Source organism: Bos indicus x Bos taurus, chromosome 8, assembly GCF_003369695.1.
Source record: "Bos indicus x Bos taurus breed Angus x Brahman F1 hybrid chromosome 8, Bos_hybrid_MaternalHap_v2.0, whole genome shotgun sequence".
In the NCBI taxonomy this organism is placed as follows: domain Eukaryota; kingdom Metazoa; phylum Chordata; class Mammalia; order Artiodactyla; family Bovidae; genus Bos; species Bos indicus x Bos taurus.
Window position 1 is genome coordinate 42,314,034 of NC_040083.1, and position 27,377 is coordinate 42,341,410.

At 41.0% G+C, this 27,377-nt stretch overlaps 1 protein-coding gene across 6 annotated transcripts in view; it reads right to left on the bottom strand.

The window, feature by feature from the left end:
* Positions 1 to 27,377, bottom strand: part of SMARCA2 (SWI/SNF related, matrix associated, actin dependent regulator of chromatin, subfamily a, member 2) — a 179,726-nt gene that overhangs the window by 137,048 nt on the left and 15,301 nt on the right. For all 6 annotated transcript variants that reach the window (XM_027549377.1, XM_027549379.1, XM_027549378.1 and 3 more), the window contains 4 exons: positions 25,293 to 25,419; positions 18,497 to 18,880; positions 11,168 to 11,423; positions 1,051 to 1,177 (listed from right to left, as the gene is read on the bottom strand). In XM_027549377.1, coding sequence (XP_027405178.1) covers positions 1,051 to 1,177; positions 11,168 to 11,423; positions 18,497 to 18,880; positions 25,293 to 25,419 — 894 coding nt within the window. The remainder of the gene's footprint in view (positions 1 to 1,050; positions 1,178 to 11,167; positions 11,424 to 18,496; positions 18,881 to 25,292; positions 25,420 to 27,377) is intronic.

Sequence of the window (27,377 nt, forward strand, 5' to 3'; positions counted from 1 at the left end):
AACAAACGGAATGCACAGTTTTTTGTTTTTTTAATTAAGCTCTAATCTACTCACATACCTATAGCCAAGTAGCTGCCAGCCACCATGATGCCCTCTTGTGATATTATAACCAACAAGGCAAACGTATTTCCAAGTTCACATGATAACAGCAAGCGGGTTGGCCGTGGAATTTTATTCACATCCTCCAATAGACCAAGTCATGCAATTCAATCCTTCCAAACTACTTTTGCTTGTTAATAATTCATTTTGCATGCCTGAGTCCTTCCCCAAACAAGCCCATCTGACTGGCCAGGAAGCATTCCTTTTCCCCTTTGGCTAAATGAGGCTGTGTGACAATTAGGGGACCTGTAGCTTGGGATCAGCAAGGCAAAACTCGCCAAAGTGAATGTTAGCTCTACTTCATCCCCCTAGTCTCCTACAGATTTAGCAATTGTAAAATAGATCGCTATGCTTGCCTTTATTAATCAGTGACTACTAAGACCATAGCAAGAACAGTAGCTACAAAATCACTGATGAGTCAGTGTTGGGCTCTGACGTGATCAGATGCTGCAAAAGTAGGTGTTGATGAATAATCTGCAGTTACAAAACATAGTTTTATGTATTTGTATAAACAATGAGCTACTAGTTAAGGGCCTTTCATATTTGTTAAAATAATTTGCATAGTCAGAGCTAAGGGTTTTAGATTTCTCTTTACAAAGAAGCTCTGATCTATCACCTTCCTGTTTTCCTTTGAAATCATAAAGACAAACATGAGCTACTCCATCTGTTCTCAAGGTTTCATCTACAGTAACAAAATGCCATAAGTCAGACTTTGGAAACCATAATATGGGAGAGAAAAAAATGTCTCTGATGTACAGAAGAGAAAAATAGAATAATAAGCGGTTCATCTTCATTACTTTTCAGTTCTGTGCTGCTGGTCGAAAAGATACACTAAATTTATATCTTTTTAATAATATTGAACAGACTTAAGGAAACGCACAGATCACACTCTGGAACAATTACATTCATTTCATTTCCTGTACCTCAGATGTGCTGGGGAAAAGTTATTACCTGACGTTGGAAATTGAGTAACCGAAGTGCTTTCAGTTCCACGGTTGCTTTGGTTCGTAAGTCTGGTGGCAAAGAGCCAGGCAGATTTTCCAGCTCCTGTATCCTATGGGCTATGCGAGCCTGAAGTCTAAAGGAGATGATAAAATGGGGGAGGGGGAGGGGAAAATAGATGTTACAGCCTGGTCTTAACTGAGAGACAATAGTCTCAGGTTTACATTCATGGCAGAACACCTTGCAGATACTGATGGCAAATTTCTGACACCCAAACAGATTATCTGATGTTAAGCAGAGAAAAGCTCCCTTTGCACTAATGCCCACAGGTGCTATATTACTTAACACTTTTGGCCTTCTTCACAACCTGTCTCTAACAGCCAGGAAGGAAGGCTTGGGGTACACGGAGGACCAAAGTCAAAGTCCCATGGCTCCCTCTGAAGAGAGAGAGAAAGTGACAGCCAGGAAAAATCTGACTTGCTCCCAGCCAGAGCGCAGAGCTGAGACAACAGAGTTCTCTTTCTAACTTCTAGTTCTGTCCTAAGGCAGTGGGGCCACTGGCCCTTCCTTCCAAGATGCTGATGATGACAGGCATTAATGCTGAGTAAACGAGAACAGTTTTAGGTGCTGAGGCCACAGAAATCAGCCAACCCAAAACTTTCAGAGAGAGAGAAAGAGCCCTGCCAACCACAACCATTTCCTCTGTGAGCAATACTTGCTTGAGAAAAGAAAAGGCAAATCAGATATCAAAAAAAAAAAAAAAAAAAAAAATCTGGTTTGGGGCGGCAGTAAATAGCAAACAGCATGTGAAAACTAAGAGTTTCTAGAAAAGGACTGCCAGGCAATCTCAGTCTGGCCATCATTAAAAAAAAACAAAAACAAAACAGAACTGTGGGTACTTCCTCATAATAGAGGCAGAACAGAAAATAAAAGACATCCCACTTAATTTACTTGCGATACTGTTACTGTAAGTCACAGAAACTGGTTTTAGAGTTCACCTGGGTCCTATGCTTACAAATAATGATCTGCCATTTAAATCAAGTTTTATAATCAGTTCAGTTCAGTTCAGTCGCTCAGTCGTGTCCAACTCTTTGCGACCCCATGAATCACAGCACGCCAAGCCTCCCTGTCCATCACCAACTCCCGGAGTTCACTCAAACTCATGTCCATCGAGTCGGTGATGCCATCCAGCCATCTCATCCTCTGTCGTCCCCTTCTCCTCCTGCCCCCAATTCCTCCCAGCATCAGGGTCTTTTCCAATGAGTCAACTCTTCGCAGGAGGTGGTCAAAGTATTGGAGTTTCAGCTTTAGCATCAGTCCTTCCAATGAATACCCAGGACTGATCTCCTTTAGGATGGACTGGTTGGATCTCCTTGAATCACCTTCCCTCAAATTTGGGGGCAAAACTGGCTTGGAATAGATGTTGACAAAGAAAGAACAGTAAATGGTAGTAAGTTAAACTAAACTAACTGCACTAAGGTGCATTTAAAGTGAAAATGAAAGTCGCTCAGTCGTGTCTGACTCTTTGTGACCCCACGGACTACACAGTCCTTGGAATTCTCCAGGCCAGAATACTGGATTGGGTAGCCTTTCTGTTCTCCAGGAGATTTTCCCAACCCAGGTCTCCCGCATTGCAGGCAGATTCTTTACCAGCTGAGCCACAAGGGAAACACAAGAATACTGGACTGGGTAGCCTATCCCTTCTCCAGCAGATCTTCCTGACCCAGGAATCAAACCGGAGTCTCCTGCATTGCAGGTGTAGTTAAAGCACAATTTAATTTTCTCTCTCTCTCTCCCACACACACACATATACATCTACAAGGTAAGTCTATAACAGCACTATGTTATTGAGAAAACTGAAGTTCAGAGATACTAAGAAACATGTGGACTTCACAGAGCCAGTAAAGGAGAGAGCCAAGATGAGACTCCTCACTGGCTTTAAACCAGCACCACTGTAACACCACCACAGATAATCAAAGTACACTTTCTAACTGCAAACTCTCATGGAACTCAGCTATAAAAGTTGATAACTAAACATTCTGTTTAAAATTAGTTTCATGGTTTTATTAACCTTTATGATGCCATATATTGATATGAAAAAGAAAACCTTCTGTGACTTGCACACTGCAAAATATCTTAATAGTTCATATAGCCCAAATATCAGAATGCATGCATGTGTGTGTGTGTGCTAAGTCGCTTCAGTCATATTCAACTCTTTGCAACCGTATGGACTGTAGCCCACCAGGCTCCTCTGCCCATGGGGATTCTCCAGGCAACAATATTGGAGTGGGCTGTCATGCCCTCCTCCAGGGGATCTTCCCAACCCTGGGAGGGAACCTGCATCTCCTGCATTGGAAGATAGCTTCTTTACCCCTAGTGCCACCAGGGAAGCCCAAGTATCAAAATGAGGGCTTTTTTTTTAAACAAAAATTAGAGCTGTTTGCTTTGACAAAGAAATAAAATACATTTCTCAAAACTTTAAAAATAATAATAAGGGAAATGTGTCATTTTTTTCCTGACCTCATTTGGTTGCTCATATAGTAAAGATCTGCCTGCAATGCAGCAAACCCAGGTTCTATCCTTGGGTCTAGAAGATCCCGTGGAGAAGGGACTGGCTACTCACTCCAGTATTTCTTCCTGGAGAACTGCATGGACAGAGGAGCCTTGTGGGCTTCAGTCCACAGGGTTACAAAGAGTCTGATATGACTGAACAATGAACACTTTCATGAAAATAATATTATGATAGATTCCTCTTTTATTTGGTATATATGTGTTATTATGATTTACTGAATGATCTATTATCATCACATGTTACTACTAGTATCATCATTGTTATCGTGTTATTTCAACAATGCATACCAACATAAACAATAGTACTTATAAATGGTTTTACCATGCAACAGACTAAAAGTGTATTAGGTTCAAACAATAACAATAAACATTCATCAATTTACTCTCGATCAGATTGTTCAAACTCTCCCAACCTTCTTCCACATTCCTTTTACTATTGATACTCATGGGATTCTAATCATGGTTTTTAACTTTTATCTGTATGAAACAAACATATACTTCCTTTATCCAATTCAATTTCTTAAACATGCACATGGCCAAAAATTCCCAAATACAGCAACAGGTGATGCATCTTAACAATTAAGATATTAAGAGAAAAATCTATTACAGGTTTTTCAAACATATAATTTAAAGGGGAAAAAAAGAAACTGAAACAATTCTACTTGTGTAGAGTTAAGGCCATACTAAGGGAAATTTAAATACTGTAGCGGCGTGAGATAAAGGCCAACAATATGGTTATTCTACTTCTTTGGTTCTGTATTTACTGCAGTCCTTTTTCATCAGAATAACCCAGAATTCAAACTGTCCCTTGGCATTGTGTCTTATTCTCTTGGACAAAGTGGGTCAGGAGCTGCATTAGAGGAATGGGTGCTTTTTCCTTAATCGTCTAAACGACTGGAACTGGGGCTAAATAAATGATCTTAGGACAACTGGCCTGACTGTGTAGAGATTAAATCACACTGGACCAGGAGGGCGGATGTTGGAGAGTGGAGAGCAGAAGCAGGGAGGTGAGAAGGTGGGGAGTGGGGTAGGTGGAACATGGGGTCACCTGGACGTGGGAGTCGGTGGGAAGCTGGGAAGGGAAGCCCCGGAAATGGTGGCTTCTCCAAAGGACCTAGTAATTTGTCAGTGAATCTCAGATTCTCCAGAACAAAAGACTCTTTCTTTTATGGAAGGGAGGCAAGAAGTACAGAGTGCAAACTACAGGAAAAGAGGAAAGGTAGATTCCGATGTAAAATGATATGCATCCAATTCAGCACATGGGGAGAGGGAGTAGTAAAGGGATAGGAGGGGCTTCTTTTACATAGAGAATTTTATCTTTGTGTGGTGGTGGTGGCTGTTAATAGAAATCTTCATTTTAAATAATGCTCCTCTCCAGACAATTTCATCTTCCCATCAATGGGATTCAGCAGGTAGTCTGATAAAGAGATTCAGGATTCTAAACTTCCCGAAACAACAACAGATGTAATACTGCATAACTGCAGGAGACTCATTTAGTGTCCTCACGGGTACAGAAAATTGAAGCAGAATTAGGTCACTCAGGTTTTTCATACAGATTGAACAGTAAATCAAGAGGGGTTACTGTTCTGGCAAGAAAAAGAGTTCCATTAAAGGCGACAGATATTTGTTCAGGTCCAGAGGAGAAGTTTATGATTCCTGTAGGAGAGTTATTTGAACAGAAAATGACACTGGTACATTTTGTTCCTTCCAGGAGCTGAGTGACACTTTTTAAAAGAAAGAGAGAGGGAGACTGACTTTTGGTAACTCTGCTGATGAAGTGGTTCTTGGTAATTTTTGAGAAGGAATTTTCAGGGTTGTAATGGAGGCCAGGGCAGTACAAAAAACACTAGGCTGGCTTCCCGAAGCTGGGGGACTAGTATGCTGTTTTCATACTAAGTTCTGACTTGATACCAAAGAGCGCTCACATCATTCAAAGATACTTTTCTCAAATAAATCCCTTTCAGTGTGAAATATATTTCTTTCTCATGTGACATTTGTAGAATTTACATGCTAACATTATAATTCCTAGAGCACTTCTGATCAACCCTCTAACTCTAGGTGGAAGAACTGAAGTGAAATATATTGACAGGGGCAAAGAAAGCATGCCAAAACACCAAAAAAAAAAGAAAGGTACTGACACTACAGAGAAAAGCAATAAAGTTCCATCACAAAGAAAAGATGGTCTAAAAGAAAGGATCCAATTTAAATGAGAACAAAACGTTTTTAACTGAAGAGCTTATATAGATCTGAGGCAGAGTGTTCACATGCAGAAACTTACATGTGCTATTACTGAAAAAGCAAAGTTAATTTTGTCAAAATTCTGATTTCATGATGAACAGGAAAAGCAGCCAAGTGACTTAAAAGTAAAAAAAAAAAGTTAAGATTCTGACAATTTTCTTTCATTTTTCATAGACAAGGTAAGTGATATTACAACAAAGGAATGAACATCTGGTTAAAGAATTTCTGACAAATGATTTCTGCTCAAACCAAGTTTATAAAATTATAAAAGAGACAAAAAAAAAAAAAAAAGACCTTTCTCAAATCCTCAATCAGAAGAGAGAGTTACACCGGACTCTTCCTATCAGTGCTAAAGGGTAGTAAGTAAGCCATTCTCTCAAAGAGGGAGAAAGGGGGGTTTTAGCTGTCTTTTACAAGGGCCTAAGGGACTTAATCTAACCCTTTTTAAGGAATATATTTAACTAATTTTCTGCAACTGGATAATTTATCTTCATATAGGCAGAAGTCAGCTCTTGCTCTGTAACTAAAGAAGATAAAAGATTCCCCTGCAAAACCCTGCCAGTATAAACCTAAGCTTCTCAAGACAGCCATGGGAGATTTCAGGCCAAAACACCCACCAGCTTTTTGAACCTAGGGTTGCCAGATTGGTCACTTCAAAAGCCAGGCAGCTTAACAGAAGAGGAGACATGTTATCAAGTAATAATAATAACATGACAATTAGCCATTCCACCACCTTCTGCAATGCTTGTAATTCAGAAGATACTGATGGACACATGTTTTTAACTTGACACAGGTATGGAGGACAAAAACCTTTCCACATACTAGAAGAGGCTAAACAGTAATTATTAATACCATGTACTTTGGGAGACCATCCTTTAAGATAATTTCCCAAAAAAGTGTTAAAATGAGCTCGTTACAAGAAAACCCTGCAAATACAGTTCTGGTAAAAATGACAAAGAAAATTTAGGACTCAATAAGTGCACGCACACACACACCCCCCCTAATATAGGCTGAAGAAGGAAAAAAATATTAAGAATTAATGCTTTTGAACTGTGGTGTTGGAGAAGACTCTTGAGAGTCCCTTGGACAGCAAGATCAAATTAGTCAATCCTGAAGGAAATCAGTCCTGAATATTCATTGGAAGGACTGATGCTGAAGCTGAAGCTCCAATACTTTGGCCACCTGATGTGAAGAACTGACTCATTGGAAAAGACCCTGATACTGGGAAAAACTGAAGGCAGGAGGAGAAGGGGACAACAGAGGATGAGATGGTTGGACGGCATCCCTGACTCAATGGACATGAGTTTCAGCAAGCTCCAGGAGTTGGTAATGGACAGGGAAGCCTGGCATGCTGCAGTCCGTGGGGTCGCAAAAAGTTGGACACGACTGAGCAACTTAACTAAACTGAAGGAAAAAATCCCAGATGCATTTCTAGATACAGTGTCTGTGTTATAAGGGGTTTATGTGATTCAACAAAGGGACTGGTAGCTCTGTACGGTCAAGGTAGGGAAAAAATGTTAGCACTTAGGAAGTCAGAATTTTAAACAATACCGCACTATCCCATTTATTGTCTTTTAAAATGGCTTTTGGCTTTTTTATTCAATAGCAACATAAAGAAAGGACTGAATATGAATATTTTTTCTGCCCCAAATGAGTATACAGTGCTGATATTTGACTTTTATACCACACAGAAATTATTCACCCAACAGAATCTGCCTATCAGTACTGAAATATCAATTGATGATGAGTATCTAGCTCTCTAGGGATACATGAAAAGCTGGAAACAGCAATATAAAAGCTCTTAATTGAGGATTAATAATGGCAGTGAGAATAAAGTTATACTCTTCATCCAAAAAGCTATACACATTTAATGGCAAGTTATTGTGATTTCTTTCAGAGTAACTCTCAAAGCTGATAAATTAGTATTTTAATATAATAATAGATAAGTAGTCATGTATTTTACAATAAAGAGTAAGGTAATGTTTTTAAAGGGATTCTAGACATTATTTTTTTCCTGGGCTCCAAAATCACTGCAGATGGTGACTGCAGCCACAAAATTAAAAGACGCTTGCTCCTTGGAATAAAAGCTATGACAAATCTAGACAGCATATTAAAAAGCAGAGACATTACTTTGCCAACAAAGGTCCATCTAGTCAAAGTCATGGTTTTGCCAATAGTCATGTATGGATGTGAGAGCTGGACCATAAAGAAGGCTGAACGCCAAAGAATTGATGCTTTTGAACTGTGGTGTTGGAGAAGACTCTTGAGAGTCCCCTGGACTGCAAGGAGATCAAACCAGTCAATCTTGAATATTCATTAGGAGGACTGATGCTGAAGTTGAAGCTCCCAATACTTTGGCCACTTGATTCGAAGAGCCGACTCATTAGAAAAGACCCTGATGCTAGGAAAGACTGAAGGCAGGAGAAGGGGATGGGAGAGCACAAGATCGTTGGATGGCATCACTGACTCAATGGACATGAGTTTGAGCCAGCTCCAGGAGATGCTAAAGGACAGGGAAGCCTGGTGTGCTGCAGTCCATGGGGTCTCAAAGAATAGGACACAACTGAGTGACTGAACAACAAAAGACATTATTTTGGGCTTCCAGGTGGCACCAGTGGTAAAGAATCTGCCTGCCAATGCTGGAGACATAAGAGACTCTTGTTAGATGTCAGGGTCAGGAAGATCCCCTGGGGGCGGGCATGGCAACCCACTCCAGTATTCTTGCCTGGAGAATTCCCATGGACAGAAGACCCTGGCGGACTACAGTCCATAGGGTTGCAAAGAGTCAGACATAACTAAAGCAACATAGCACGAAAGCACAGACATTATTTCCTAACGTTCTCTATAATGTTTAACCCCTAATTGTCTTAAGTTAAATCACACTTGGGAAATAATAATAATAGCTAATATGTATTGAAAGTCTTGGTATAATTTTATCTTCTCCCTATAAAAGATAATATTGCATAATACCTTCTTTTAACATAAGGGGAAACTGAGTCACAGAAAACAGATGTACCTTGAGGAAGGCAACACAGACACTTAGTGGCAGGGCACACTTTTTGGCTAACTCTCGAAACCAGGGCTTCCCTGGTGGCTCAGCTGGTACAGAATCCGCCTGCAGTGCAGAAGACCTGGGTTTGATCCTTGGGTTGGGAAGATCCCCTGGAGAAGGGAAAGGCTTACCTACTCTAGGATTCTGGCCTGGAGAACTCCATGAACTATATAGTCCATGGGGTCGCAAAGAGCCAGACACGACTGAGTGACTTTCACACACACATACACCCGAATCCATGATCTTAGCTTCATTTTATCTTGACTCAGTTCTTCCTGGACTCTTTTTTTTTTTTTTTTTTTGAAATTAACCATTTAGGATCTACTAACTACTGGATCATGGAAAAAGCAAGAGAATGCCAGAAAAATATCTAGTTCTGCTTTATTGACTATGCCAAAGCCTTTGACTGTGTGGATTACAATAAACTGTGGAAAATTCTTCAAGAAATGGGAATACCAGACCACCTGACCTGCCTCTTGAGAAACCTATATGCAGGTCAGGAAGCAACAGTTAGAACTGGACATGGAACAACAGACTGGTTCCAAATAGGAAAAGGAGTAAGTCAAGGCTGTATATTGTCACCCTGCTTATTTAACTTATATGCAGAGTACATCATGAGAAACGCTGGGCTAGAAGAAGCACAAGCTGGAATCAAGATTGCCGGGAGAAATATCAATAACCTCAGATATGCAGATGACACCACCCTTATGGCAGAAAGTGAAGAGGAACTCAAAAGCCTCTTGATGAAAGTGAAAGAGGAGAGTGAAAAAGTTGGCTTAAAGCGCAACATTCAGAAAACGAGGATCATGGCATCTGGTCCCATCACTTCATGGGAAATAGATGGGGAAACAGTGGAAACAGTGTCAGACTTTATTTTTTTGGGCTCCAAAATCACTGCAGATGGTGAGTGCAGCCATGAAATTAAAAGACACTTACTCCTTGGAAGGAAAGTTATGACCAACCTAGATAGCATATTCAAAAATAGAGACATTATTTTGCCAACAAAGGTCCGTCTAGTCAAGGCTATGGTTTATCCTGTGGTCATGTATGTATGTGAGAATTGGACTGTGAAGAAAGCTGAGCACCCAAGAATTGATGCTTTTGAACTGTGTGGTGTTGGAGAAGACTCTTGAGAGTCCCTTGGACTGCAAGGAGATCCAACCAGTCCATTCTAAAGGAGATCAGTCCTGGGTGTTCATTGGAAGGACTGATGCTGAAGCTGAAACTCCAATACTTTGGCCACCTCATGCAAAGAGTTGACTTATTGGGAAAAGACTCTGATGCTGGCAAAGATTGAGGGCAGGAGGAGAAGGAGACGGCAGAGGATGAGATGGCTGGATGGCATCACTGACTTGATGGACATGAGTTTGAGTGAACTCCAGGAGATGGTGATGTACAGGGAGGCCCGGCGTGCTGTGATTCATGGGGTTGCAAAGAGTCGGACACGAGTGAGCGACTGAACTGAAGTGAACTGAACTACAGTCTGCGGGCCAAACCCTGTCTGTAGCTTGTTCTCATAAATAAAGTTTCACAGGAACACAGCCAGCCCATTATTGCCTGGCTGCATTCACGCCGTAATGGTAGAGTTGAATAGTTCTGACAGAAGCTCTAAGGCCCTTTAGAGAAAAGGTTTGTCAATCCCTGATTCAGATAAATGTGCCAAATGAAGCTTCTGGAGTAAGAGTTAAAATAAGGACCACACATGAAGACATTTAAATGTGGCCTACCCCAAAAGTGAGACCAAGCCATTGACCAACAAGTGCATGAACTGAATCAAAGAATGCATTATTTCCTTATATACAACTTCTGAAGGATGGCCTTTAGTATCAGGAGATGTCAAGCCAGCAGACACACTCAACATATGAGCCACTCACAGTCAACATTCAAGGACACACTGCCAGACTAGAACAAAATACTGCACAGTCTGAGTGTGGGCTGACCACTTTCTTGTATCTTTAAGAACTCTGGGCTGAGCTTTTGATCTTGGCGTGTCATCGGAGTAGATAAAAGTTTTCTGACTACAAGAGTGAAAATCAGGCCCAGAAGCCCCGGAGGGTCCCTGCCCCAGGCTCCAGTGGCAAAGAAACTCTCTCTGAGACTTTGTTGGAAAATCACTCTCAAGCCTGAGTCTTGGCCTCTGCAGTTTCCCTTAGGCCTTTCCCTGGTCCCACAAAGAATGACCATCACACTAGGAGACACCAGGCCCTCTAGGCTGGGTGGTAGTTGCAAGCACACATCATCTTACCCGCGGGGCAGGCGCATTACCTGTACTCCCGCTCCTGCATAATCTCCACGGGGTCCAGGCCTTGCGGTTTCTGGACAGGGCTGATCCGGCTCTGCTTCTGCTGCAGCTGCAGGATGGGCGAGGGCTGCCCCGGGGCCGGCTGCGGTACGGAGGGTCCGGGCACGGCAGCCGCGGGCGGTGGCGCTGCGGCGGGAGGCGCGGGTGAAGGCCGGCCGCTGGGCGCAGGCACCGGCAGCTTCTGCGGGGGGCTCGGGCCGCTCAGCTCAGGCCCCGGGCCTGCGAAACAAGAGCGACATGCGCAGCTGGGGAGGGAAGGTGCCCTGTGCCCACACCCCGCCTGCCTGTCGACAACCACCGCCCCCCCTCCCCGGGGCGGGGGAGGGTCTGAGGATGGGGACAAAGGAAGGTCTCAAGAGAAGAAAACAGGAGGGAAGGGAGGAAGATGAGGAAAGCCAGAAGAGAAAGGAGGAAAGGAAAAAGAAAAAAAGAATTTGGCATCTATCCCAAAGGGAAATGGCCCTAAAATGACTCTTAGGTAATAAAATGATTAAGGAATAGAGAGCCAGTTTTTAATGGAGGTCTGCAGTGGGTTTTTAAAAATAATTACAGGTGTATTTGGGGTTCTGAAAAAGCAAGGGAGTCATTCAGCGGTCAGATGCAATCTGGGTGTGGTCCCAAAATCACATTCTGCGGACTACACCACAAGCCCCCTCCTGCCCAATCTGGAATGGTCCAGCTGTAGAACCTATGCTCTACATTATACAGGCAGCAGCCCGCCAGTACTCTGATGTGAACTGAAATAAGCATGCATTTTCTGAAATAAGCATGCATTTTCCCCTAATGACCTATAAAGTATATTTCAGGCTTTATCGATACATCTAGGGAACTTAAATTTCTTACTGCATGTTAGAAAATATTTCTAAAAACATTCAGTGCAGGGGAAATAAAGAATCTGCTCATTCCACCTAAGAAAACCTAGCAAAGATTAAGATTCAAGAGAGCATTTTTCTCATCTTATCAGAATAAAGGGCTATGTAATCATTAAGTTTATTAAAATGTACTTGATTAGTTAATTTAAAGCAATTTCCCACATTTAACTTTAGGAGTTTAAACTAAAAGTTTTCCATCTCTCCTCCAGGTGAATCTTTACTTATTTCAAAGTTATAAATAAAATTAGTGATGCTACCAGAGGAGTTTAGTAAATTAAAAAAAAAAAAAAATCTCTGCAAGCAGATGTTAAAACCTCCAATAGGCATTCTTCCAAGTATTTTCTGTATCTGTTCAGAGACATATTAAAATTATTAAATGGTACAAAAAATAATCATCTCCATACTTCAGAGTGACTTATTAATGTACCATACAAAGATATACATTATGAAAACTTAGACACATTTCAATTTTCAGCAAACACCAGGGAGAAGTGGGCTTAAATGACAACCCAAGGACAGCAAACATTCTGACAAGAGGAATGGGAAGAATTAGAACAAACTGCTGGGAAACTACAGTGTGTGTGAGTATGTGTGTGCCTGTGAGCATGAGTGTGTGTAGTGGTGGTGTTCTTTTGATCCCCTCCTTCTGAAATTAGGTAAAACTTTCCCAGAGACTTAGGGCTGGATGAGACTTCCTGAGGTAATCTATAGCCCTGTTCTAGGATTGATGACAAGTTCTGGAGGGAAAAATGCACTTCTTGTCTGTTTTTTTGTTTGTTTGTTTTAGGCACTGTAGATGTACTATCATAGTAAAGAGATCCTTCTCAGCTAAGTACATTCTGATTCTTTTTCTGAATGGGAGGGCTTTTACATAATGCAAACCTTTTCACAATATTTCAGATTTAGAGTTCCTTCCATTCATATGGAAGAAACTGGTTTATAAACATTAACTCTCAGGGTTGTTAACCGTTGGAATAAGTTATGGAGGGACACTTTTGATTATTTTTTTCCCTTAGGGTCTTTAAAACAGGGGAGATTTTTTTAAAAATCTGAGTTGCCTTGAGCCAAAAGAGAGGAGATAGAGATTTCTAACAGTTACTTTAATAGTGTGATTCTACGAATTTCCCTAATAAGCTCAAGAAACTAGTAGAGTTAAATATATTTGAAGACTTGGTATAATAAGCACACGAAATAAAAAATGTAATACATTGAAGCCCTCTAAAAAACCACCACCTTTAATAAAAAGAAAATCTGTGTCCTATTGATAACATCATACTAATTACCCTAAATTCAGTTTTCAGAGTGCTTTTCCTCCTTTCAAAATTTGAATAAGTTATCAATGAAAGCCATAATAGTGCAAGAGTGTACATATTTCACTTACTCTGGATGCTTTCTTCTTTAGCATGATGACTTGTAAATACCTGTGTAGAGTCATGCCAACTCCTCGAGGTATATTCAAGTCACTATTTTTAAAAACACACAATCAAAGGGAGGTATCCAGAGCATGTCTGATATCTCTGGTTCCAAATCTAGTCATTTTCAGCCTGTGACTTGAAAGTAGATCTGATATATACACAGCTGCTGCTGCTGCTGCTGCTAAGTCACTTCAGTCGTGTCCGACTCTGTGCGACCCCATAGACGGCAGCCCACCAGGCTCCCCCGTCCCTGGGATTCTCCAGGGAAGAACACTGGAGTGGGTTGCCATTTCCTTCTCCACACACAGCTAGGCTTCTTTAATCCATAAATACAGAGACATTCTTATCTGGTTGAAGGACTCTTAAAGTTAAAACATAGGTAGAGAGAGACCCAAATGTAGACTTAAATATTCAGATCTCCAATCTAAAAAGTATTCCAGCTTGCTGTGAACTGAAACAGGTACGTCTAAAGCACCCTGTGTCTTTCTAAAAGAACCGGTAAGTCATACCAATCAGTCGTGGGAGCCTAAGCAAGTTACTTAACCCCTGGTGCCTCAGTCTCCTCATGGGTAGAATGGAGATAATAACAGCACCTCCGCCCTGCAAGGGGGAAGTGAGGATTCAGTGAGACAGCCTGGCTGCTGCATGCTCACCCCTCAGCTCTGGTCATTTTTATTGCCACCAAGGACACCAAAGTAAAGAAGCCTAATATAATCATTCAGCTTTTCAGAAAAACTCTACAGCAAAAGAAAGGTTTTCAAGGAAATTTGGTACTGTATTAGCTAGAAGCTTTGAAAGTACGCTTTACGCTTTTCAAGAGCAAACTTGAAAATGTTTCCACCGTTTAATACAATTCAGCACAGGTACTCAGATAAGTCAACCTGCTCTGTGCTTCCTGCTAATTCCTCATCAGAGTCACTTACAGGCAAACTCCTTTCTAATTAAACACTGCAAGTTCATTTACTGCAAACTCCTTTCTAACTAAACACTGCAAGTTCATTTACTGTCCTCCAGCCAACACGTTATACAAAAAATTCTCCTCAGAGGCGAGGGGACTGAAGGCAGCTGCCTGCCATTAGACATGCCCAGAACACACCTACCTAACCATGAGGGGTTCTGCTTGTCTTTTAGGCACGTTGAGCTGCCTGAATGGGTTTGTTCTGTATCAACAGAAAGCATCTCTTAACAACCAGCACACTCATGGTCTGCAGAATGATAAAAACTCACATCTTGGTATCTTTAGATGGAAAACAAATTACGTTCTTTAGCTTATCTCCTACTCTCTCACCAATATAAACAATTTAGGCTGAACTGTCTGCGGTACAAAATATGTGTCTTCCTGTCAGTCCTCACGTTAGTAGTCAAGGTAGATATTCGCCCTGACACTCTTGAGGGGTGTCGTCCCATTGCAGCTAAGGGAGGGAAGGAGTCTTTATTAGATGTCTGAATCTAAGAAACAGGTAAATAAACTTCTTAAATTACCGAAGTCTCACATGTACAGAATTTCTGTACAGAATTCCCACTTTACCTTCCGGTACAGAAGGATGTTTAGGCAAATGACTATCTGTGCATTAGACAAGGATTTAAGTGGATTCCAGAGGTTGAAAAGATAAATGTAATAATGAGGCTTAAACAAAGCATACTAAGAAATTTTAGATGACAAAAGAAAAAAAAAAAAAATGAGAGGGGCAAGCAGGAGAGCAACAAGCCCTAAAAAAAATCATCAATAAAACTCTTGCTTTCTACCATGAAGGCTTCCCTGCCCACTGCAAAAAAAAAAAAAAAAAAAAAAACCCAAAACCTTTTCAGTTCCTGTTTTGAAATCTGCTTTGGTCTCCAAAAAGAAAAATGAATCAGAATTAAAAGAAAAATGATGGATTCGATTTGAGAGGAGCCCACAGCAGGCAAGGACTAGAGTCACTCATCTGTTCAGTGCACACTTCCTCTGGTCAAACTGCAGTTTTCGGGTGGTGGCCCTGGCGGTATTGCCTTTGGTGAATTCTAACTTTGGAATGGGTTTGAGGCAGACCACCCCAGCCAAAAAAGCTCTCTTCGCACATGAATGACACTAGCAAATGGGACGAAAGAAAAATCATAGCTACCACCAGGAAAGTAGACATACTTAAATTGATTTTTTTTCCCCTGGAATATTGACAGGGGTATTTATAAGCAATTATGCTGCTTTATTATTTTTTTTTAAAAAAGGAGAGGGATAAACAATTAATAAAAGTAATATTCTCTTAAATAAAGAAAAACTTCTTTTGGCCTTACTTGAACTTGTCCAAAATGTCATTGCCAAAAAAAAAAAAAAAACTCCAAAAAGCCATTTTCAAGGAAGGTAATCATTTCCCTATGAAATCTGAGATTTGGGGGACAAGATTAGAAATGTAACCTCCCTCCTGGTGGCAGGAAGGGGTCTGCTCTATTTGAGGAAAGTGTCTTCTTTTCTCCTTTGTCCACAGTCTCTTTGCCTACTCTGGCATATCGGCCCAAGTAGTATCATTTCTAATGAAGCCCAATGGCTGGAAATACAAAAGACACAGACAGTGAGTAATAAAACAAGTTTCCCCCCTAATGCCAGGAGCCTGGCGAGGGAAGATGTAGGCATCAGGTAAAGGAAAACAATAATAATAAAATGGAGCCTTCTCTTCCGGAAATGATCCAGAAAATGCACCCAGGATTGTGTTGGTTAGGACATGGAGGATTTGCTATGTACAAGTATCCAGGTAACTGAAACTCTATCCTCGAAACTTTACTTCATCATCTGGTCTCATTCTTGTGACTTTAGATGAAATGAATCATTTAGCTTTCTGCCTTCTTAAACAATACCCTGGAATCTTTTCCTGCTGTGCCTAGGTCATTGTTAAAAATAACAAACCTCACTGAGGTCCCTGATGAGGGACTACCCTAGGACAAGTTGCAGTACTCGAGGAAGTGTGCCTGTGTGACAAGGTCCCACAGTGGCCTTTTAGGAGGCATAGACTTTGCTCCCTCCTCTTGAGCTACCAACTATCCGACTGTGACCACTAAGCCTCTACTGGGAACTCCTTTAGGTAATAACGCTCCTTGTATACTGAGACGCGGGATATCAGGGTCACCAATGTTGTTGACATTGTGTCTAGAATATGAATGAAAGGCTCTCAGTAAGGAGCTGAGATGCTTTTCCTTCCTACCCACAGGCGTGCAATGCCTGCACTTGGTGCACAGACCTTGGGACAGAGCCTTTCCCTTGTTGTGAGCCTTCTGGTCATGAGGGTGCCAGGGCGGGGCAGAACATGAGGCCCCTGGCATTGAATCCTGAGTCTCCATGCTCCAGATGTGTCCCACGTGCACCGTGCTTATTACTGGGCGTGGAGCACAAGGTTTGCTAGCAGGCCCTCCGGAGGTACAAACCACACATATACACAGACAGACACTTTTGATTCTCTCTGGCGGCGTTCCTAAGAGCAAGAGTTTTTGCAATTTTAAAGCCTCTAGACACAATGAGTGTTCAAACTACCACCTAATGCACAGGTTCCCTGTACAACCTTTACAATCACTAATGTTTGGTCCCATGGGATCCTCCACCTACCAGAGCATTGCAGCCCACACACAGAAGTCTGGAAATGACACGGTACTTGTGTGCTCTTTAGAAAACCATTCCTAAGGCTCCATCTACAATTAACAAGATGAGTTTACCCTTTTAGTAGGCAACTCAGGGTTTCCTCTACCAGGAAAGAAACATCTACAAACTCAGAAGGAAGAACACTAGTAATAAAAAAAAAAATTCATCTGAACTCTTTCCCAATGTCTAAGTCCCAAAACCTAAGAAGAAGACCAATAATCCCAAACCAGTAGCAAAGATCAGATGTCAGGGTTGACCCAAATGAGAGGGATCCACTCACAGGAAAGGGCATGAGTGACAAGGAGGCACTCTGGAATTCAAATTTCCTGATTCAAATTCTCTGGAATTCAAAGCTCTAGTAGAACAGAACCATAAACCTTGTGCTTATCCAGTGGCTAACAAAAATCTTCCCAGAGAAAATAACATTTATGGAAGATCATCCTATAGCTTCTTGGAGCTCTGAATTCTCTCAGTGGGATCAAGCAGACCACCAGTCCATTACCAAAGACTATCGCATCTCAGCTCCTTTCAGAACGTCAGCCTCAGTTCTGATGCTGGTGTCTAGAGGAAATAGGCCATGTAGATTCTGTTATTCTATTATGAATAAATGTTACTGATGCCTCTATCATGCAGTATTCCTTACAATAATAATAATTTAAAAAATAATCCCGCCTGAGAAAGTTACTTTATACTCTCATGCTAGAAAAGATTCTGTGTCCTCTGAGAAACTGGTCAGCAACTTCCTTCTGAGTGGTGAGGACCAGGCACCTGATGCTATCCCCTTTCCTGACCACCATGCAGCTCCAGTCACCTTGGAAGCACAGATGCAGCCTTCACAAGAGCTCCTGGGCCCCCACCCCCATGGCTGATCTCCCAACTTTGATTTCTACTTCCCTCTGTTTCTGAATTTTCTACTTGATAATTTCTTTACCATGGGTATGCTTTCTTGCAAGCCTCCTCAAAGGTATTTTCACAACCAAAAGGATAGAAATAAATAAATCAACAGACACAAAATAGCTAAAGGAGAGGAGATTCAAGACGTGCCTGCTGGCAATGGAACACACCAGGTGCAGGGGTTGCTAACCTGGCAGGGGGTGGGGTGGATGGGCTTCCCACAAACCTTGAAGCCCTTGAAAGGGAATGCAAAGTCACAGGGGACTATGCTTTTTGCTTAGAGCCACAGCTCTCACCAGAGTCTCCAAAGGTTTAAGAAGCACCCCTCTAGGACCCACGGCCGAGGAGACCAAGAATCGTAGCCAACTAAGCAAAGCAGACAAGGGAGCCAGCGAGGTGCGGCAGAAGGTGGCCCTGGGCTGACAGCAGCCCAGCGCTTCTGTGTGCTTAGCCATCCTTCTCTGAGCTGGACCCTCGCATTATTCACTGGGTTGCATATTAACCTACCAGATGGTCTGTTGTAGTTAACAAGGGCCTGCTGCTGCGGCTGTGGCTGCTGCGGCTGAGGCTGGGGTTGGGGCTGTGGCGGCGGCTGTTGCTGCATGCCAGGCAACGTCCTTTTCCCCTGGACTGCAAGCTGCAGTGTTTCGGGGAGGGGCTGGCCCCGGGCCAGCATCTTGTAAGCTAAAATCTGGGCTCGGAGCTGATGCAGCTGGACGGGACTGAAAGGAGAGGGACCCCTGTTGGGTTGGTTCATCGCCTGAGGGTCGCCTGGGATGAGGGGTCCTGGCTGGCTCGGTGGCATCTGTGGTGGGGTCGGGCCGCCTCCTGATATAGGGCTGGACACGTGCTCTGGGGCTCCCAGCGGAGACGGGTGCGGTGACATGTAACCTGGAATAAAACACAAGGGGAGAGGTCACAGGCTGCCCCCCACGACCCTGAAAGAGAAACATTCCTGGAGATCCTGACGATTTTCCACAACAGCATTGACTGATAGAAATTTAAAGCATATGTAACTTAGTAAGTATGGGATTATATATAATTTAAAATTTATGTATATCAAATATATATATATAATTTAAAGAAACAGACAAAATAGTAATAATATATAATTTAAACCAACATACCCCTAATATTATCATTTCAAAGAATAAAAAATATTAGAGATTTTACATTTTTGTTTCCGTATTAAGTTACTGTACATCTCCAATGGGACTGGTCACATTTCAAGTAGTGGATAGCCCAATGTGTCTGGGAGGCTTCCCTGAATCTGCCTGCAATGTAGGAGGCCCCGGTTCAATTGCTGGGTCAGGAAGATCTGCTGAAGAAGGGATAGGCTACCCATTCCAGTATTCTTGGGCTTCCTTGTGGCTCAGCTGGTAAAGAATCCGCCTGCAATGCGGGAGACCTGGATTGGGAAGATCCCCTGGAGAACAGAAAGGCTACCCAATCCAGTATTCTGGCCTGGAGAATTCCATGGACTGTATAGGCCATGGGGTCGCAAAGAGTCAGACACGACTGAGTGACTTTCACTTTCACTTTCACGTGTCCTAGATGGTGAACTAGTAGGGGCTGTTGTACACCTAGAGGAAGGGCACAGGGGACAGTATTAGACATTAAAAGGAGCTCCAACCTAGAGACCAGAACCTGAAGCTGTCTGCTGTATTGCAGTGCAGAATGAGGACTCTCTTATAGGGATATTATTTGGTTTATTATTATGTACTTTATGAATAATTTGCTATTGAGGGCCTCCATGGTTGCAGGCACTAAGCAAGGCACTGTACATGCTATTTTAGCCGAGTTTTCCCTGGAAACAAAGCCTGATGGAAAGACTGAGTGCAGCTGATTTATCTGAAAGGTGCAGGGACACTGACGGGAGTGTGGAAAGGTAAAATGAGGAAGGGATGGAAGCCAACAAGGAGTGTATGGTTAAGGCAGTTGCTGTAGTGCATGCCTGAAGATTAATCTCATGCACAAAAGCTCTGGGATAAAGTACGTAACTTGCCTCCCTATTATACCAGGGAAGGAGCTGGGGTATTTATATTCCATCACTGGTCGCTGGTTATGACTCTAGGGATCATTAGTTCCCAGGGACTTTGCCGAGTGTGTGTGTGTGTGTGTGTGTGTGTGTGTGTGTGTGTGTGTAAGGTGGATGCCAATAAACCAAAAGCAAGATGGTGGTCTGGCCAGTAGATATAAGGATGATGGGAGCACAGAAATGGTACGAAGAGTTAGAGGGATGTGAGCAGAATGGAGCATACATTTTTTCTACAATCCTCACAACACTCCCAGAAGATATGTGCTGTCACCTCATTTTTTAAAATGAGGAGAGTAAGCACGTTACACCATGTCACAATTAGATCTTGGTAACCAAGATTCACCTGATTCCAAGGCATATGTTCTTTCAATGGTCTAATATTAATTTTGTTGTATTAATATAAAAATAAGTTAAAGGCTTGAAAGCTTCCAAAATCTTCTAGAACCATTTATGTGCTCAAGCTAAGTCACTTCAGGTGTGTCCAACTCTTTGTAACTCCATGGACTGGGGCCCGCCAGGTTCCTCTGTCCATGGGATTTTCCCAGCAAGAATACTGGAGTGGGTTGCCATGTCCTCCTCCAGGGGATCTTCCCAACCCAGGGATCAAACCTATGTCTCTTACATCTCCTGCACTGGCAGATGGGTTCTTTACCACTAGTGCCACCTGGGAAGCCCAGAACCATTTACAATGTAATATAAAAATGAGAGTAATCTGTTTGGGTGATAAAGAGACTTAAATGGAAAACTTAAAAATACGTAAGAAAGAAAAGTCAAAATGCAACAAAATTTTCAAGAAACTTATTTCAAGAGATGAACTGTAGAGTCTGGCCAAAGAATCCCTAGAAAAATATAGGACTGCACATTGCTGAAGGGAGATCCAAGAGGAAGGAGAGGACAAAGTGGTTTGCTGTACCCCAAAACATTGTCTTCCGTCCAACTGAGGGCTAACTCATCAACTCAAAGGCATTCTAAGACACAATGTAATATTAAATTAAAGGTCTTTGCCATTAATAAATCCACCTGCATCACAATTATTTTAAAGGTCATCACATAGGTGTTTATTAGGCATCTGCCATGTGTTTCAACACTTAATCAAGTTTGAGCTGAAGCTGCTCTCTGTATCTATGTGGAATTACAGAGGCTCACGAATATCTGACCCATGCTGCCTGGGGACTCAACATCATCATTTGAAAGACTAGAGAAAATAAAGGATACAGTTCCTTTTATCTCAAATTGCCATTTGGAGAGGGAAACAAATTTAGCCTGATCCCCTAAGACAAGAGTAGGTTTTGTTCTATCAATTGGTGAGATGTAGAACTCCATTCAGAGTAATCCTGCCCTGAAGAGAAATGGAAAAACTGCTAACTCTCATTCCCGAAATCCCTACTCTATAATCGAGCACAAAAATCATGCAGGCATTAGGGTTGATCATAGAAGTTCGCCTAAGAAAATGCCCCTGCAATCAGCCTGCAAGACGAGCCGAAATTCAAATCCCAGGATGTTATTTATAACAATAAACGTTTTTAAACAGTATCAATAACATACACTTAACTTCATCATTAACGTTTTTCCTTCTTAATGAGGTTAAAATTCAACTCCAAATTGTAATGCTGGTGCAAAATGGTAGTTTGTTCATTATGAAAGCACCTCCCTACCACCCTTCTGCCAACCCTGCATCCATCACTGGAGGGAAAACTTCCTACTATAGCTACTGACATTTCATGGGAGAAGGGATACAACCAGGTGTTAAAATGGGTCACGCCTCCTGCCTTCTGGACTGTCCTCTTTCCTAAGGTCGGCACCAAGTATAGCTTACCCGTGATAAATCACACGATGCCTAATACAACTGACCAAAACATTAGACAGTCTAATCTAAGTGTCATTGCATAACACTGCTCATCAGATCGCTCTTTTCAACTCTGACTCCTGGCATGGCAAAATTATAAAGATGAGACACTTAGTTGCACTAAGTACAATAATTCATTTTACCTCAAATTTGTTAAGAAAGAAACTAAGAGTGAAATAAAAATCATCTTCCAGAATTAATCAATACAACAAAATCTTCCCTCAAATGTGGTAAGAAAAAAACTGGGGGGTGGGAAAAATTGTTTCCTAGAATTTACAGGACATGCTAATAAAATCATTCTATCACAGTATGACATTAAAAATGTGACCGTGTTTCAGTTAAAGAGAGAGAGATTTCTTTTTATTTTTTGACATGACTAGCATTCCATAAAACTTCAGGAAAAATCAGAAAAAAATCTAAATGATAAAACAAAATAACATATTTGCATAATTATCTCTGGTTGAGAAAATGGTGAAGAAATTGCCTGAGAGTAAATATACCTTTGTCTGTAGGATGACAGTGTTGATGCAGAATCTGCTCTTTTTGAAATCTGGTTTAATTTGCTCATTTAAAAGTCGTCAAAAAATGGCAGTTTTCCTTCCCTCAGCTTCAAGGGCATTATCTCCCCAGTTTCATCTTTTTGCAGAGAGAGAGGCAATCAGCCACTCTCCTTTTAATAAACTTGAGTTTTCAAATGCCAATTTTACACAAGTTTTCTCTTTATACACACACACACAAAACATTATACTTTTCTTTGAAGGCTTTCTCTATCCAGTGGACTAAAAATAAACAATGTTATCATCGGGACCATAAGGTACACAATTTAGTATTTATTGAAGGAAATGGTTTTGCTTCTCAACCAATACCTTAAAATAACCTAATAGGTTGCTAGGTAGTTAAAGCTGGCAGTTTTCTGATCAATACCACACCTCCCTGGACCTGTGTGTTTATAAACGGCTTCCTACAATGGAGTTTTAAAAGATATATGCTATTATGGAGTCTAAATTCTTTTTAGCTCATTATATAGAATAAGACTGCATTATACCAATACTACCTTATTCAAAAGCATATTTTAAATAACGAATTCCCCAGCTTATAAGGCACTTTACTCTTCTAGAGAAAAATATTACATTCTAATTCCAATTCCATTTAATTTAATGCAGACTTCTGCATTTCAAAGTAATTATAACTTATTGAAATTATATAAAAATTAAGATCTATTTAAAAGTGTTTTTTGAATACATAAAGTTCACTTCTCTAACTGAAAAAAATTTACTAAATATCCAGTTATGTGCTAGACATTGTGCCAAGTGTTGGAAATTCCAAGAAATATCATCATTCTAGAAGTCCAAGAAAGGAACCAAGCAATGAAAGAAATTTTAAGATACATAAAAATAAAGAGCCTCACTTATGATTCATGCATTTCAAGTGTTTTCCTTTGGCGTTGTCCCAGGGCCCCACTATTAGAAGTACTGCAAAGCCAGGAGCAGACAGAGCCAGCATCTGGCTTTGAGAATCACTGAATATAACTCATCTATACCTCCCAGGTATTAAAAATGAGATCTACATTAGCTCTGTGAAGGCACTTGGCTCTTCAGAATTTAAATGATAAACCTGAAAGTATTGTCTTAATTCATTCTAACCCCTGAATGGCTCAATTTTTTTCTTCTGTACCTGAAAAAGTCCCAATTATTCAGTCTGCTTTTCTAACATGGTCAAGATTTTACGAGTCATTTGTCACACTTACATCTGCCTACCATCAAATTTCAGATCAGAGTCTAGGATCTTCAAAAACCTGCTGGAATATTAGTGAAGATGTACTCCTATGCCTCCATGAGTTGCTTATATATATATATATATGTATATGTATATGTATATATTTAAGAGCAAATACAGGGAGATCTCTGGCAGTCCAGTGGTTAAGACTTCACCTTGATTGTAGGGTTTTGATTTTTCGTCAGGGAGCTAAGATCCCATACGCCTCATGGCCGAAACACCAAAAACATAAAACAGAAGAATACTGTAACATCTTCAATAAAGACTTTAAAAATGGTCCACGTGAAAAAAAAAAAAAAGTGAACGTGTCTCTCCACCTCGACAGTCAAAAATCTTCCCTCAGGTGGATGGACATCTGATCAAGGATGGAGGAAAAAACTCATATACATTAAATTACAAAAATGTATATACAACAACACATAAAGCATACCCTTTGAATTAGAATATCAACACATTAGGTTAATTAGTGTTGGATTAATCACGCCTCTGACATGCTAAAATGCCCATATAGTGATTCTGAAAAGAGGTTACATTGTATCTTTGGATATACTTTCCACTATCTTCAATATGCCCTCAACAATGAGAGGGAAAAGCACCCAGGAGAAGAGAAAGCTGCCATATATTGATTTGGCCATTACTGTGGGTGGAACTGTGGGTGGAACCCTGTCCTCTATGAAGCTATATTGAAGACATACCCTCTAGTGCCTGTGACTGTGACCCTATTTGGAAATAGGATCTTTGCAGATGTAATTGAGTTAAGATGAGGTCATACTGGATCAGGGTAGATTCTGATCCAGTGACTGGTGTCCATATAGAAAGAGCGAAGTCTGGACACACAAACAAACATGGAGGTTAAATGTCATGTGGAAACCAAGACAGAGCCTGGAATGACAGATCTACAAGCCAAGGAATGTCAAAATAGTGCTGGTGACCACCACAAGCTAGGAAGAGGCAAAGAAGGATTCTTCCCTAAAGACTTCAGAGCGACCACAGCCCTGCTCATATCCTGATTTCGGACTTCTGGCCTCTAGAACGTTGAGAGAATACGTTTCTATTGTTTTAAGCCAATTGGCTTGTGGCAATTTGTTACGTAGCCCTAAGAGACTAAGATAGCCATTCACCAGTGATGACAGGTTATTCCACTGCCAGAAAAAGTCACCTTATGAAGGAGGAGTGTACAATTCAAGGGACACGGGTGGCTCATCCTGCTATCACCCATCCGTGCTGCTGTGGGGAGGCAGACCTGGGTCCTCCTTTTGGACTTGTCACTTACTGGATATGCAAACTTATAGAAGCAAAGTAAATTTTCTGAGCTTTAGCTTCTCCACCTATAAAACTGGAGTGATATAATGTATCTTACAAGATCAAGGCAAAGATTCTGCATAAAGTACACAGTGTACTTTGCAGAGTGCTTGAACACATGGTGGCCAGTCAAACTACTAGGATCTTGTAAAGAAAATTGCCCATATCAAACATAAAGTTGTGTTGGTGGTGGGTAAGGGGAGAGTTCTACAGGGAAAAGAAACCTGCCAGACCCCATCCTTAGACAAGTTCTGTTCTTTGCAAGTCATAATTAAAATAACAATAGGAAAGATGAAAGACTATGATATGGAGCCCAGAGCAGGTATGTAGCAGACACAAACCTTGGCTGTGCTGATCCATCGGACTCTGAGGAGGGCCCATTCCTGGGTGAGGTGGTCGCATAGCAGTGCCTTTCATGGATCCACAATGGATATCTTCAACCCCCTTGTCGTGCATACCATCCATGGGCTGAAACATTAATAGGACATCAGTTAGGCACCTCTTTAAGGCACAATATTTCTATCCAGTGCTTTAAGAGCCCATCCTATAAAGTCTTCAAAATTGTGGCCCAATCATCTATTAACCACATGATAGCCATATAATTTTACATTTATATTACATATATTACTATATACTACATAGATTTCATAGATGGGGGACAAAAAAATAAATAAAAAAGACTACACCAATAGGATCAGCAAAACTACCTGTTAAGTCAAAAGTTAAGGCTTTAAACAGTGGAAAGGTTTTTGGTTATGTCAAAACCTGCAAATAAAGATGAAGTCCTGTTGACAAGGCAGACAAATATAAGCTATTCTTCTATACCCTTTTAAGTAAGTCCTGAAACCTGCTGTATGTTGAAGTGAGTCCAAAGTCAGAATGGAGGAAGAAAAACTCTTTGAAATGTCTGTGATGATCTATTTTTTGGGTAATTTTTTTTTTTCATCAGAGGGGAAGGAACCTATGGAAAGTTTAAAAGTTGAAACCAGAAAGTTCCATGGCAGTTGGGAAAAGAAAAACAGACAGGGTAGAGCAGTGAATGGGGTAAGTACCGAAAGGGAAACAGGATGAAGTAGATGAAGCTGGACTACAGACGGAGGAAGAAAGGAAAAGGGCGAAAGGCAGAGTTTGGAAAAGAAGAACACAGGGGCTAGAAAGGGGGCTTGAGGCCTTGTACACAACAGACCCACAAGAAACAGCCACTGAATGGACACTAATCCAATCCAGAATTGGGCAACGGAGCACGTGCTGGGGAAAGGAAAAGTCTATTCCTCCTCAAACTGGAATAGCAATTTTCAAAACAGCCTGAAAGGAATATTTCCAGGAGTTTATAGAAACCAAATGACTTTGAGCAAGAAAGTATGAGTGTTTGCAGTTTTGGAGAAAGGAAAGTTAATTTCTGCAGAGTCAAAAGCACACACTTGAAAAGAGGAGAAATTTACCATAAAGAGGATGTTCAGAAGAAAAATGGGAAGAATTTGGTATAAAGAGTGTCTCTCAGTCTGTTAAATAGTAATAATAGAGAGGAAATCAAAGCAAAGCAGCAGATGTATTTAGGCCACTTGTTTATTTATTTCCAGCAATGTTGAAAAGCAAAAAGCTGAAGCTCAGAGGGAGACGGAGGAGAAAAGACAAGGAATAAAGCTGCCTATAAAAAGATTTTCAGAAAGTGAAGCATCTGGTCAGCAGGTGTGAACTTCAGGCACGTCACCATGTCCTCACCCAGGGAATTATCTGAGGGTCTGCGGGCCGAAGAAAAGCAGGATGAGAAAATGCAAAACTTGCAGAACGAGAACAAAACAAAAAAAGAGCATCGATGGGGGTAGAAAAGAGGAGAAAACGTGACAAAGATGCTAGAGAACAAAACAGAAGGGATCAGAAGATATAATTACAAATAAAAACAATTAAGAACATAACAATGACCTAACACTTATGAATATGTTTAACTTTTCAATGCTTAAATAATAATAAAGGTGAGCTAAATATTTCCTTCAAATCTTATCTTTCATTTCAAAGGTGAAAGCATCCTAAACCCTCCCAAAATTATTTCACCTACCTGTACTAAGGATTGCAATTGACAGATCCAGTCTATAGTATAATCCCCCAATTAATACAATATGAACACAAGACAATGTAATGACTTTGATATGTCTATATATTCAATATGTCTTCTAATAAATATGATATGGAAAATAAGCATTTATTTACATACCTGACAAGCTAAAAACCTGTATTTAAAAGAAATCAAAAAAGCAGGGAGAGATATTGGAGATATTATAGGGCTATCCATGATATAGTTAAATGAAAAAGAAGTCTCAAAGTAATTAACAATGATGATATGATTCGATTATGGTAAAAGAAAAAAAAATTAAATATATCACCTGAATATGCAAATCTATGCTTAGATGGTATTTTTATTGAAGCTG